Raw genomic sequence first — 14281 nt, forward strand, 5'->3', positions numbered from 1 at the left:
TGACAGTTATTTTCTTGGAAGTCAATCTTCTACCGCTATTGAAATACTGAAACAAATAATAATGGGGGTGGAGTTCACCTTCTAAACATATAGGGCCCAGTTCTGCCACTTACTCACCTTGAGTAGGACCTTGTTCTACAATCAGCATTATGGGCACTACTCAGTATGAGTGAGAGTGGCTGAATTAGACCTCTAGAGATTACAGAATAATGAGATATAAACAGCATAGGTTTATAACAAATGAATCTTCCCAGGCAAACATGATTGTTTTTAAAAAACATATATAGCATTAAAAATACCAGATGAGGAAAATATTATTTAGGTAATGTATATTTGGACTGTTGTGGAATATTTGATATGCTGTCTCACAAACTTTAGGGCTTGATTCTGCTGTCCTTAATCACTCTGGACTTGTCTAGGCTAAAATAAATGGTGTCTTCTTAAAATGGGTTAGCTAAAACATTTTAACTCATGTTTTCAAACTGGAGTGTAGAAAAGGTAAGTTGTATTTTAACATGTGTTAGGTGGTAGAGGAGAAACCTAGCAAGTAGCCAACAGTTCACCCTCCACCAGCTAAGGCATGTTAAAATACAACTTGCCCTTTGGACACCTTTTATGAGAGTTTAGACAAGCCCTTTGAATAGTATCTTTACTCCACCACTAAAATTGGGACCTAAACTGGCTTTGAGAGTCATGTTGTCATGTGGACTGAAAACTAGCTGGAGAACTGTAAAGTAAGGGTAATGATAAGCAGCCATGTTCTGGTACCAGGTTAGCTCTTATTTAATGTCTCCCTTAACAATCTGTATAAGAAGGACTAAACAGCGTTTTAACAAAATTCACAGATGATACTAAATTGAGCAGCATTGCAAATACCTGGGAGGGCAGAAATAATAAAGGGTCCAAGAGGTTAAAAACATGGGTAGAAAATGAAAAGAAGATATATCTTGGAAAAATACAAGTTAATATATCTAGGAAAATCATACTCAGTGGGGAGTAGAAAGCTGGAAAGCAGCACAGCTAACACAACCCAAGGTTCATAGGAGACCACGAATTAGATAAGAAATTGCAATTTTGGGCGTGGTTTTCAGAGGCACCACATCTTGGAGCTTTGATTTCATGGTCTGCCTACACATCATGGTGCAACTGCAGCTGGAATATTGCTTTCAAATTTAAGCATCTCATTGCCAGAAAAATATGAATTAATAGGAGGAAGTTCAGAGAAAAGAAACTCAAATTGTTAGGATTCTGAAATGGATTCATATACAAGAGGAAAGAGTTGAATATATAGAATTTGGCTAAGATCAGAATGTGCTAACAACCTACAAATATTTGAAGGGTATGAATGGTGGAGGAATTGTTCTGGGCGGTATAAAGGCGTAAGTAGGAAAATTCAGGCTGGATATTTGTAAAAAGCTTCATGACAGTGAGATTTATTAGGCTCAATGGAAGTGGGGAAAGCCCCTTTGCTCGGACATTTAAAATTAGTCTGGAGGAAAAAACACTAGCAAATGTTCTGTAGAAAACAATCCTACATTAGCAAGGAAAGGGTCTAGAGTAGGACCTAACAGGCCTCTTCCATATCTAGGGTTTATTCTTCTCTGAAAAGAAATGGGAATCAGGAGGAAACAGAAATTTCTCCTTCTGTCCTGCCACAGTGTATCTCCATTATTGTACACAGAGCTCAGCTGGAAAGCAGTTGGGTGGGGCAGGAAAAGTCCTTGACACAGGAGTCCATCTCAAAGATTAAAAATAGCAGTTTTAAATTTGTTTATTGCTTGTGTCACTATGGGCCAAATCCTAAGGCTCTAACTCTAAATGGAAGTTTGGCATAAGTAGAGGCATCAGGTTTTGGTCTGCATTAATAATCTAAGAACATAATCCGTGTCTCAGGGACCTAATGTGGAGTGAGAGGGATCTCTAAGTGCTGAATCCTTGTTGGTGAGAAAACAGCTACAAAGTTAGCAAAGCTCTCCCAAACTCCTTAACTGGGGTAATGGGTCTCTCCTACCGCAGCCCAGAATGGTTATGCCAGCAAGTTACTCCAATATGAGCCATTTGATAACCTCCATTATCAAATGGATTAGTGTTGTGTCACCAGAGTTTTATGACTCTCCCACCCCTGGTTAATATCACCCAGTAAATGCTGTGATCTGAGTGCTTTTTTTATTTTCACATAAACATCCAGTTTCTCAATCACAATGCTGATATTCCAGGCTACGTATATTTAGTAGGTCCAAATCCCTCTGTCTTAATCCTTTTTACTATGGAATGCAATCCGTGGTCTGGAGTAATTAACTGCTCAGAAGTGCACTACCTATCATAGAATCATAGAATATTAGGGTTGGAAGGGACCTCAGGAGGTCATCTAGGCCAACCCCCTGCTCAAAGCAGGACCAACACCAACTAAATCATCCCAGTCAGGGCTTTGTCAAGCTGGGCCTTTAAAACCTCTAAGGATGGAGATTCCACCACCTCCCTAGGTAACCCATTCCAGTGCTTCACCACCCTCCTAGTGAAATAGTGTTTCCTAATATGCAACCGAGACCTCCTCCATTGCAACTTGAGACTATTGCTTCTTGTTCTGTCATCTGCCACCACTGAGAACAGCCTAGCTCCATCCTCTTTGGAACCTCCCTCCAGTTAGTTGAAGGTTGCTATCAAATCCCCTCTCACTTGTCTCTTCTGCAGACTAAATAAGCCCAGTTGCCTCAGCCTCTCCTTGTAATTCATGTGCCCCAGCCACCTAATCATTTTGTTGCCCTCTGTTGGACTCTCTCCAATTTGTCCACATCCTTTTTGTAATGGGGGGCCCAAAACTGGACGAAATGCTCCAGATGTGGCCTCTCCAGTGCCAAATAGAGGGGAATAATCACTTCCCTCGATTTGCTGGCAATGCTCCTACTAATGCAGCCCAGTATGCCGTTAGCCTTCTTGGCAACAAGAGCTCACTGTTGACTCATATCCAGCTTCTCATCCACTATAATCCCCAGGTCCTTTTCTGTGGAACTGCTGCTTAGCCAGTCAGTCCCCAGTCTGTAGAAGTGCATGGGATTCTTCCATCCTAAGTGCAGGACTCTGCACTTGTCCTTGTTTAACCTCATCAGATTTCTTTTGGCCCAATCCTCCAATTTGTTTAGGTCACTCTGGACCCTATCCACCTCTCCCCCACAGCATAGTGTCATCCGTGAACTTGCTGAAGGTGATATCCATCCCATCATTCAGATCATTAATGAAGATGTTGAACAAAACCGGTCCCAGGACCGACCCCTGGGGCTGCCAACTTGACATTGAGCTGTTGATCACTATCCGTTGAGCCCAACGATCTAGCCAGCTTTCTATCCACCTTATAGTCCATTTAGTTGGGGATTAGTCCTGCTTTGAGCAGGGGGTTGGACTGGATGACCTCCTGAGATCCCTTCCAACCCTGAGATTCTATGATTCTTCCAATCCATACTTTTTAAACTTGCTGGCAAGAATACTGTGGGAGACCGTATCAAAAGCTTTGCTAAAGTCAAGACATATCACATCCCCTGCTTTCTCCATATCCACAGAGCCAGTTATCTCATCATAGAAGGCAATCAGAAAGCTATCACTCATTACTGCTTAGCTATAATCCCTGTAAAGTACTCATCAAATCCAGATAACTTTTCACTGTTTGTTTGCTCTCCTTTCAGGAAGATGCAGAGCAGCTGTACAAGAATTGCAAGCGCTACGACCTCCTGAACATGTTCTACCAGGCTTCTGACCAGTGGCAGAAAGCTATGGAAGTAGCTGAGACTCATGATCGGGTTCACCTGCGCACCACATACTACAACTATGCCAAACACCTGGAGGCCACTGCAGAGTGCAATCTTGCACTCAACTAGTAAGCAGCTTCCTGTAGAAAAGGCCGAGCACCTAGAGCTTAGTTCTGAACACAAGAAATCCCGCGTTTTAGCACACTGCTTTGGACAGCAGAGGCAAAATTGGTAGGGCTGTCTGGAGGGTGCCTGCTACTGGCAGATAACCAGTTTTTTCCCTTTTCTGCCACCTTTCATCTGAGGATCTCAAACTATTATTGAAATAAACCTGGCAGTGGGGGAAACTGAGACACAGAGAGGTTAACTGACTTGTCTACAGTGAAGTCAAGACTAGAACTTGGATTTCCTGTCTCCAAATCCTATGCTTTTAACCACTAGACCAGCCTTCCCTTTTGCACCTTGTTGTATGCATAAGCCCTTGTGTTGGAGAGTTCTTTACCTACCTGGCACCCCAGGGATACATTTTCTCATGAGTTATGAACCTGATGCTTATGTGGCACCTAGAATTCTTTTCAGTCGCTGCTGAGATCCTGGGGAAGTTGTTGTTTTTAGAATGCATCATACTGGTTTAAATTTTATTTTATGCATGGTTCCCTTATTGTGTAAGGTCACAACATGCTCTAGCTCAGGAGTAAAGAAGAGTTCTGTGTGTGAGACGATGTGAGCAGAAGATGTGATTCAATTAATGGGGAAGAAGGAGGGGAGAAAGGTTAGTATAGTTAAAGGAACAACTTTCCAACTGTGGGTTAGAGAGAGGAGATTGCAGTGGAGATGAGCAGGCAATATGAAGACTTGTGTATGAGGTGAGGAGACAAGATCTGTATTGAATATCCTTTACCATCTCTTACCCAGTCTCCCAATCATTCCTGGTACAGCTGTGCTAGGTATTTTGGGGGCTTCGATGTGCATGTTGGCTCTTTGGCCCAAATAAGATTTTTTATTTTTCTGCACCCATTTTTATCTCAGTGATCTCCACACCTTGGTCTTATCTCAGCAGGGGCGGCTCTAGCCATTTCGCCGCCCCAAGCACGGCGGCACGCCGCAGGGGGCGCTCTGCCAGTCACCATTCCCGTGGCTCTGGTGGACCTCCCGCAGACGTGCCTGTGGAGGGTCCGCTGGTCCCACGGCTCTGGTGGACCTCCCGCAGGCACGCCTGCGGATGCTCCACCGAAGCCACGGGACCAGCGGACCCTCCGCAGGCATGCCTGCGGGAGGTCCACCGGAGCCGCCTGCCGCCCTCCCGGCGACCGGCAGAGCGCCCCCCGCGGCATGCCGCTCCAAGCACGCGCTTGGCGTGCTGGGGCCTGGAGCCGCCCCTGTATCTCAGCCACACTTTGGCGTACTCGGGGGCCAGCACTGTTCCTGCAGTTCATGAAAAGTACTCTATTAGGACAGAGTATTATTAGTATTGTTGTTAATTCTAGAGACTAAATAACTAACATAAAATGGATTAACATAGCAGTTGAGCGGTTTGCCACAAAGCACAGATATCCCCCATCTAATGTGCCCTTTTTTTACACAGCTATGAGAAATCGGACACACATAGGTTTGAGGTGCCCAGGATGCTCTCTGAAGATTTACAAGCCTTGGAGATCTATGTCAACAAGATGAAAGATAAGTTAGTGCCATGTTACATCCTTCCTTACCTGAAGTGTGTGAAGGAGTGGTATCCTGAGGGGGAGTTTCAGGTTTGAAAGTATTTGTTTTAACACTTTCCTGCCAGGCGTTCCAGGTTAATTCAATAGCGAGGAAACATGCTAGTAGGGAACACTTTTGCTAATGCATTATACCATGCAGTGCTGGAAGTTTGTTCATTTGTCTGCTTGGGTCAGGAATCTTGTTCATTAGAAGGGGCCCCACTGTATTGTGTTGGCGAGCTAGTGCTGCTAGAGTTGTGACTGAGAGAGCTGAGTAACACAGGCCAGAGACTTTCATCCAGTTTCCCCTGTATTGAGCTCCATGACTTGTGTTTGACTAAAGCACATCTTCTTGAATGGTAGCCAGTCTTGATTTGAAGACTTCAAGAGAGAGAAAATCCACCACTTCCCCTGGTAGTGTGTTCCAATGATTAATTACCATCATCATCACTTATTTTGTTTCTTTTCTAGGAGCTTGTGGAAATGGTGGGCACAGTATCTGGAGAGCCAGTCAGATATGGAATCTGCACTAAGATACTATGAGTTAGCTCAGGATTATTTCTCCCTGGTCCGTGTTTACTGCTTTCAGGGCAACATCCAGAAGGTAAGGCAGCCTACTTCCCACTGCTCCCAGAAGAGTCCACGTTCTTGTGTTTAATCTGGGCATGATGTGAAGGGTCTGGCTCTCTTTTCAGGCTGCTGAAATAGCGAATGAAACAGGAAACTGGGCAGCATCCTATCACCTGGCCCGCCAGTATGAGAGCCAGGATGAAATCAAGCAGGCTGTGCACTTCTACACTAGGGCCCAGGCATTTAACAATGCCATCCGCTTGTGTAAGGTATGACAGCATGTACACCTGAGTGCAAAGAGCTCACTACCAATGGCATCTCTCAGACCATGTACATCAGGAAATGTAGCCAACCTGTGAGATTACCGTGGGCCTTCTCCTTATGTAAAGTATGACATACAGCTTGCTTATATAACTGTGTAGTTGATGATATTGGTTTCTACCCACACCTTCTAGGAGAGAAGGGGTCTGTAATGCGACACTCACAATACTGACATCCCTTTAAAGCCCAAGTACCCCCCTCCCCCCCAAAAAAACCTCTCCTGAAATAAACAAATCAACAACAAACAAACCAAAAATCCTACCCCAAGCAGAGTTTTGACCCCACAAAAGGGAAGACCAGAAACTCCATGAAGTTCACTAGGGACTTTGCTGTTGCTATAGATTTTATATGGAAGGTGGTCTGATACAGTGGTGATGGGTGGCAATATAAAACTGTAGGGTAGGTAATTAATGACACTATGAAGTCTGCTGTGCTGGAAGTAATCATAGATAGAGTATTTGCTTGAAGATGGATCTTTACTTTTGAGTAGGAGAACAATCTGGATGACCAGCTGATGAATCTGGCTCTGCTGAGTTCCCCAGAAGACATGATAGAGGCAGCCTGCTATTATGAAGAGAAGGGGGAACAAATGGACAGAGCAGTCATGTTGTACCACAAGGTAACTCTGACTCAGCAAAGTATAAAGCTTTCAGTTGAGACCAAGACACTACAGTGGACAGCTACCAAATCAGCTGATTATCTGTATCCATTCCGGTCAATCCAATCCTGATGTGCAGCACCCCTTGTTAATCCATTCCTGGGGCCCCTCTACAGCTCTGCCAGTGCCTCTCAAACTGACCTGCAGCAGTACTTGCTGTTCTAATAATAGAATCATAAAAGTGTAGGATGGAAAGGGATCTTAAGAGGTCATCTAGTCCAGTCCCCTGCAATCAAGGCAGGACTACCTAATAACTTACTAGACCATCCCTGACAGGTGTTTGTCTAACCTCTTCTTAAAAACCTCCAGTGATGGAAATTCACAACCTCCCTAGACAATTTATTCCAGTGCTTAACTACCCCATAGGCAGTTTTTCCTAATGTCCACCCTAAACCTCCCTTGTTGCAATTTAAGCCCATTAATTCTTGTCCTATCGTCAGAGGTTATCAAGAACAATTTTTCACCCTCGTCCTTGTAACAACCTTTTATGTACTTGAAAGCTGTTATCATGCCCCCCCTCAGTCTTCTTTTCTCCATCCTAAACAAACCCAGTTTTTTCAATCTTCCCTCATAGGTTATGCTTTCTTGACCTTTAATCATTTTTGTTGCTGTTGACTTTTTCCAATTTGTCCACCTTTCCTGAAATGTGGCACCCAGAACTGGACACAATACTCCAGTTGAGGCCCTATCAGAGTGGAGTAGAGCGGAAGAATGACTTCCAGTGTCTTGCTTTCAACACTCCTGCTAATACATGCCAAAATTATGTTTGCTTTTTTCGGGGGGATGGAGGGGCAACGGTGTTACATTGTTGACTCATATTTAGCTTGTGATCCTCTATGACCCCCAGATCCATTTCTACAGTACTCCTTCCTAGGTAGTCATTTTGTATTGTGCAACTGATTGTTCCTTCCTACGTGGAGTACTTTGCATTCGTCCTTATTAAATTTCATCATATTTAATCTTTAATCAGTATCAAACTGAGTGATGGCTTTGGTAATATCAATATGTGTTCCCAGGGGACTTGATTGAGTCCACCTATTTCACTTCAGTTGTGACATACATCACATTTCAGATGATGTATGGGAGATGAACTCACTCTTGTACTTTGTAGCCTCCAGCCGCATTTGTCCAATGCCAATACATCAGCCCGCATTCACTACAAGACAGTATTGGTAGGGAAGGCGTTGCATCACTGCAGGAGACTCCCAGCACAGGCAATCAGTGCTTTTTATATATCAACTAATAGGGGTTGCTACTTAGCTGTGCAAGCCTCCTTTCCTCTGTCTGCCTGCCGAAATTGAGCAGACAAGTTCTGCACCAAGTGCTGTACTAGAGGCAGAATACAGACAATCCTCTGAGTCTCTGGACATCCAGTAGGTCCCCACTCTCTGAATTTATAGTGTGGTAACTCTGCAGCAGAATGGCAGGCACGTAGGTCATGGCAGCTGGGAAGGGCTACTGTTTGTTTCTCTGCACCTCAGGTTGGGTTCATTGGCCTTAGTAACTAATGGAGACCTTCATACAGAGCCTGCTGATCAAGAAGGAAAGGACTGGAGGCACAGCAGCTGCTGATTTTGCCAGAGCTCTGCTGCAGAAATCTGGCGTCTCTTTCCTAATGGCTTGTTGCCTTGGGACCTGTATGCAATCAGTACAAGAGAGGGAAAAATTAAAATGGCTGTCTCTGGTTTTGCAGGCAGGACACTTTTCCAAAGCACTAGAGCTGGCTTTTGCCACACAGCAGTTTGGTGCCCTGCAGCTGATTGCCGAGGACCTGGATGAGAAGTCAGACCCAGCCCTGCTGGCACGCTGCTCTGACTTCTTCACTGAACATGCCCAGCACGAGAAGGCCGTGGAGTTGCTGTTAGCAGCCAAAAAGGTAAAGCCTTTGCAGTGTTCCTGGGAACTCTACAGTATGTGACTGTAGAAGAGCAGAGCTCAGGAGTGAGCTGGGTTGCATTGTGGGCCCTCCCCACACTGCAACAAATCCCTAGTTGCAGAATTTCTATCTGGATTTTGAATTCTCAGAGTTCCCTGATGCAGGGTTTTGGCTCAGCCCCTGATAAAGCTACGGCCTAGCCTAGTCTTTCAGATTCAGAGTTGCCTCAAAGATCAGGGTCTTCAGCTGCAGGGTTTTGGTTCAGGGCCATCTCTGAAGTTAAGATTCTGCAGCACAGCTTGTCTGAGTCCTAATCATCTGGCCTTTGCAGAGTTCAGATGCACCCATTCGCACAGTTGGAAAAGGCTAAAAAGTTGTAGCATGCTCAGAGACTTGAATTCTAGCCGGCTAAATGTGGTTGAGGTCCTTCTGGTGCAGAACATTTAGTTAGCAGCAGTTCATTGCTCTCTCACTCTTCACCAGTACCATGAAGCCCTGGAGCTTTGCTTGAATCAGAACCTGACCATCACAGAGGAGATGGCTGAGAAGATGACTGTCTCTAAGGACTCAAAGGAGCTCTCTGAAGAGTCTAGGAAAGAACTGCTGGAACAGGTTGCTGATTGCTGCATGCGGCAAGGCAATTACCACATGGCAACCAAGAAATACACTCAAGCAGGAAACAAGCTGAAGGTGAGTCTACATAGGTGGGGAGAAGCTACAGTACTAATGTTTGAACCCCTTGGCATTGGCAGGTGTGGAGCTCCAAAATACACTTCTAATCTGCAGGTAAAATGATTGATTTGAGGGACTAATCTCAGGGATACCACGAGTTGATTTAAGACAAAAATACTCATGTTAAATAATACTTGCCAGCCCACCCGGAGTTGCCTGTTCTCAGAGCTCAAATCCTGCAGGTCCCCTCTCTTCCACAGGGTTTGCTGTCAGCATGAGATCTCCCTGTTCACTCTCCAAGGTAGGGACATAAGTGCTCAGAAGACTGGCATCCGCCCTTGGGATTCTGCTGTGGGAGAGTGTTTTGGTAGAAGCAGCAGAATTGTACCTTAGTTTGTAGAGAGGGTATCCAGAAGGAGTTTCTATCCATCTCTGCCTGGTTGCTTGCTTCCTCATGTTTCTACATTGCTAACAGTAATGATTGTTCTCCCCTCTGTTCGCAGGCAATGAGAGCACTGCTGAAGTCTGGCGACACGGAGAAAATAGTGTTTTTTGCTGGAGTCTCCAGACAGAGGGAGATTTATATCATGGCAGCCAACTACCTACAGTCACTGGATTGGCGAAGGGACCCAGAGATTATGAAGAACATCATTAGCTTCTATACCAAGGGAAAGGCCCTTGACCTCTTAGCTGGCTTTTATGATGCCTGTGCTCAGGTATGGTCCTGTCCATTCTCAGAGGAGTTTGGTTTGTGACAGCTGGGAACAGGACACTTATCTTATTTTTCTCTCTGTAGGTGGAGATCGATGAATACCAGAACTATGAGAAAGCACAGGGAGCACTGACTGAGGCATTCAAGTGCCTGTCAAAGGCAAAGACGAGAAGCCCTGTAGAGCAGGAGAGCAAACTGGCACTTTTTCAAAGCAAGATGGCTTTGGTCAAGCGATTCATCCAAGCTCGAAGGTAATTTGCATTGCTCAGAGCACACAATGTATATGAAAATCTGTATCCGAGGAAAGTTCTCTGCTTTAGCAGCAACACAGTCCCATGCAGGAGACTTACTTCTGAAAGCACTCATGAGACTTTTGGCCTCAGGGAACCATATGGGTGTAGGGGATGACAGGTTGACTTTTGAGTAAAAGGTGAAGGTAGCCTTGAGGCGAGTGCCCCATCTGATGATTTATGAAGCCTCTGCCTACCCCACCTAGTTGGAACTAAGATACTATGTCCATCTTACAGAAGGGAGGCTATGGGGCATACACAGGTCTCAAACTGTGGTTCAGCTGAGAGCCAGATGCAATAAGGGAGAAGCTGTCTCCTCCCCCCATGGGATATTTACAGTTTCAACCTGTTCTTTCACTAGAGTTTACTCTGAGGACCCCAAAGAGGCAATCAGGCAGTGTGAGCTTCTCCTAGATGAGCCAGATCTTGACAGTACCATCCGCCTAGGTGATGTCTTGGGCTTTCTGGTTGAACATTACTTACAGGTGGAGGAATTCCAGATGGTAAGTTATTATTTGGGCATCATTCATGTTCCTGGCACTGTATAGAGGAAGCCAAAGGAAGCCCTAAGGAGCGTACAATCTAAATGTTTGCATCCCTAGGGAATGGAGCTCACTGTTGTACACTCTCAACCTTTGCAAGTGTAGAGGTGCCAAAGTAGACAGTTACCCTTGGAGTATTTATGTTGACCTTTGCCCTGTAAGATAGCTGAAATATCACTGCTAAGCACTGTGTGGTGCTTGCAGTTTTGATCCCAGTGTAGGGTATGCCGAAGGAGCAGCAAGACTGAATCCATTTTTAATCTGTGGTGGGAGAAAGAAATTTACTTTACAGACTTGGAGAGTAACATATACAGAGGTGGCTCCTGGGATACTTGTAACCATTCCCATTAATAGAGAGGGAGGAGCAGTAGGTCATTTCTGGTCATTTCTCTGCAATTCCACTGCACCTCCAACAGCCACCTGGCTGGCCCAGAAAAAATGGGAAATCATTAACTTGTAGCCATCTGGGAAGTGATGAGTCATTTGTTCAGAGCAGGAAGTGCCAAACAGCAGAGTGCAGAATGGCACAGGATTACAAGCCTTGGGCTAAAAGTAACCTGCTGTTCTGGACCAGCCAGGTGCTGAGCATCATGCTCTCCCTTTATTACAGGTATCAGAGGGGTAGCCGTGTTAGTCTGGATCTGTAAAAGCAGCAAAGAGTCCTGTGGCACCTTATAGACTAACAGATGTATTGGAGCATGAGCTTTCGTCGGATGCTGTTTATTACAAGCTGTCTTGACTAGAGCCACTCAGAAATTTTCTGATGAAGCTTAGCCAGAAGCTGGAAATGGGTGACAGGGATGGATCACTTGATGATTACCTGTTCTGTTCATTCCCGCTTGCGCACCTGGCACTGGCCAGTCGGTAGAAAGGATACTGGGCTAGATTGACCTTTGGTCTGACCCAGTATGGCCGTTCTTATGTTCTTAGCTGAAAAATGATGAGTCGCTGGGCAAAACATTTTGCCAAGTCTAGTACAGATTTGATCAAACTTTTCCTGAACCAGTAACAGGTTTCTGTGTGTAATGGAATGTGTAATGTTACACATCCATCCACTGGAAACCTGCTAGTGTTCTGGAATTGACAGCTCTGCAGCAGAGAGTCTGACAGCCCTGACTGTAGCTGGAACCTGGAAGTCCTAAGACTGGCTCCCAGAGTCTGGGGCAGCTCTATGATGCAGACTGTTTCAGGGCCAGACATCCTAGGGCTTCCAACCTCCTGGAGCCAGCTGGCTCCCAGCTCAGAAGTAGGGCAGCCTGAAAGTCCTTGACCCTGGACTAATCTGAATGGCAGGGCTGCCCTGGACCCTAGCAGCCCCAAGAACCTTGCTTCCAGCCAGAGCTCTGGGGCTGGCAGGCTCAGCCATGGAGCAATTAAATTGACATTCTTGTCAATTTTACATATTTTGTTTCAGGAATGCTCTATTTCACTATTATTATTATTTTTTAAAAAGTGGGTCTGACAAATTTGGGTACCCTCACAAGAACTGAAACCAAAGTGTGACATCTGTAGCCTTGACAGTGCTTCAGGTATCAAGGCATTGGACAGAGGGCTGGGATTGGAAAATCCGTGTCATCCCTTCCTTTGGTTTTCAATGCTAATCACAGCTTTTATTCAAAACACCCATCATTCTAGTGATTGGTTTCTATGTTATTGCTCTCCTGCAAAAACAAGCAAAAGTTCCAGGGTTTACTAAAAGTTTAGGGGTTAGTGAAGGCCCTGGTTCCTTGATTTTTTTTTTTAATCTTGGAAAGAGCTGGTGAGTATCCATCACTCATCTAACCTGGAAGGCTCTAGTCCTTCTAGAGGGTCATCTCACAGGCCTCCTAGGAATCCCCAACACTGAACAGTTTAGTGTGATGCCTGAACTGAGACTGCAGCACCCTCTGTGCTAATACCAATATTGGACAAACCCCGCAGGTAGCTGAAGGGAGCTGGTAAGCCAGCCCTGCACTGGTAACTCAGTTTGAATAGGCTGGGAGGTCTGAGCCTAGCAAACTGTATCTGAATGCAACATATCTAGATGCTTTTTGCCATGCTGCTGTGATATGTGAATAACAAGAACACAGCCCATGCCTGATACCCTACCATCTATTACCCCTAGGCCTATAGATACTTGGAAGAGATGCGGAAAAGAATTCCATGTGTAAACCTGACCTACTATGTGAATGAACGGACCATTGAGGCAGTTCACAGAGGGCTGGGCATCCCCTGGAACCGGAACCCTGCCCCAGAACGAATTCGCCACAACAGCATGGAAGACAACAAGGAGGTGGAAGAGGATGTAGCTGATGAAGTCGAGGATCCCTGATGGCTTACTATGTAAACTGGCAACATTCACATACAGCTGTGAGGAAGCCTGGCCATTGCTACAGCAGCCAGCTACCTGATCTAGGCTTGTTAAGGGCAGAAAGTCAAATACTTCAGTAATGGACAGCCTGCTGCTGTAGTCTGCTTGGGTCATACCAAGATTCATTTGTTATGTATAAGCAAAACTGTTAAAGCTCAAGCACCAAGTCAGTGCAGAGGGACAGGTTGGGCCTCAGACAGCTATTATTAATCTTACTTTTTTAATGTCCAAATTTAGAGAGATTTTTAATACTTCAATAAATTTTTAAGGAAAAAGAATGAATGTCCAATCATAATTAAGGCATCAGCTAATCCTAATCCCATGAGTACAGGAGCAGCAGTAAAGTGAGTGCTGAACTGAGCATGTCTAGCTCTGTCTATGCATACAGAAAACAGTTTAGTTAAGACACACTTTGCAATGACATGAGAAGGCCTCAAATAGTAGATAGCTCTGGTCTGTTAAAGGATCAACTCCTAGGACAACACAGTGAGCTGTTCCCTGAGAGTCAAAACTCGAGGGAAGCAAGGCCTTTTTTTTTTTTCTCCATTTTATGAGAGAATGGGTCCAGCAGTGCCTGAGTCATGCAGAGCCTTATCAAAATTCAAATCAGTACCTTCTGCAGAAGTAGGAGACTTCTTCCTTGTTAACTAGTCCTCTAGATCTTGCATTTAATTTAGCAAAGGTTCACTTGGAATAGAACTTGCAGTTATGGAAGAAGAAATTTTACCTCCTCCACTCCTGTGTAGGTTGGAGTTTGAGTAATTTATCCTGCACAGTTTTCTTAACATGAAGCCTGTTTCCCAAACCAAACCCCAGATTTAAAGTGGCTAAAGTTCAAAACACTTTGCTT

General features: G+C 44.9%; 1 protein-coding gene across 4 annotated transcripts in view; it reads left to right on the top strand.

Moving 5' to 3' along the window:
• Positions 1–13699, top strand: part of IFT140 (intraflagellar transport 140) — a 243719-nt gene extending 230020 nt beyond the window's left edge. For 3 of the 4 annotated variants that reach the window (XM_044978900.1, XM_044978902.1, XM_044978901.1), the window contains 11 exons: positions 3678–3868; positions 5326–5421; positions 5912–6044; positions 6136–6279; positions 6822–6950; positions 8683–8865; positions 9349–9555; positions 10041–10253; positions 10334–10500; positions 10901–11042; positions 13186–13699. In XM_044978900.1, the coding sequence (XP_044834835.1) occupies positions 3678–3868; positions 5326–5421; positions 5912–6044; positions 6136–6279; positions 6822–6950; positions 8683–8865; positions 9349–9555; positions 10041–10253; positions 10334–10500; positions 10901–11042; positions 13186–13392 (1812 nt within the window). In that variant the 3' untranslated portion in view covers positions 13393–13699. The remainder of the gene's footprint in view (positions 1–3677; positions 3869–5325; positions 5422–5911; positions 6045–6135; positions 6280–6821; positions 6951–8682; positions 8866–9348; positions 9556–10040; positions 10254–10333; positions 10501–10900; positions 11043–13185) is intronic. The other variant, XM_044978903.1, reaches the window with a different exon arrangement.
• Positions 13700–14281: the final 582 nt, after the last annotated feature.

This window comes from Mauremys mutica, chromosome 11, assembly GCF_020497125.1.
Source record: "Mauremys mutica isolate MM-2020 ecotype Southern chromosome 11, ASM2049712v1, whole genome shotgun sequence".
Classification (NCBI taxonomy): Eukaryota; Metazoa; Chordata; order Testudines; family Geoemydidae; genus Mauremys; species Mauremys mutica.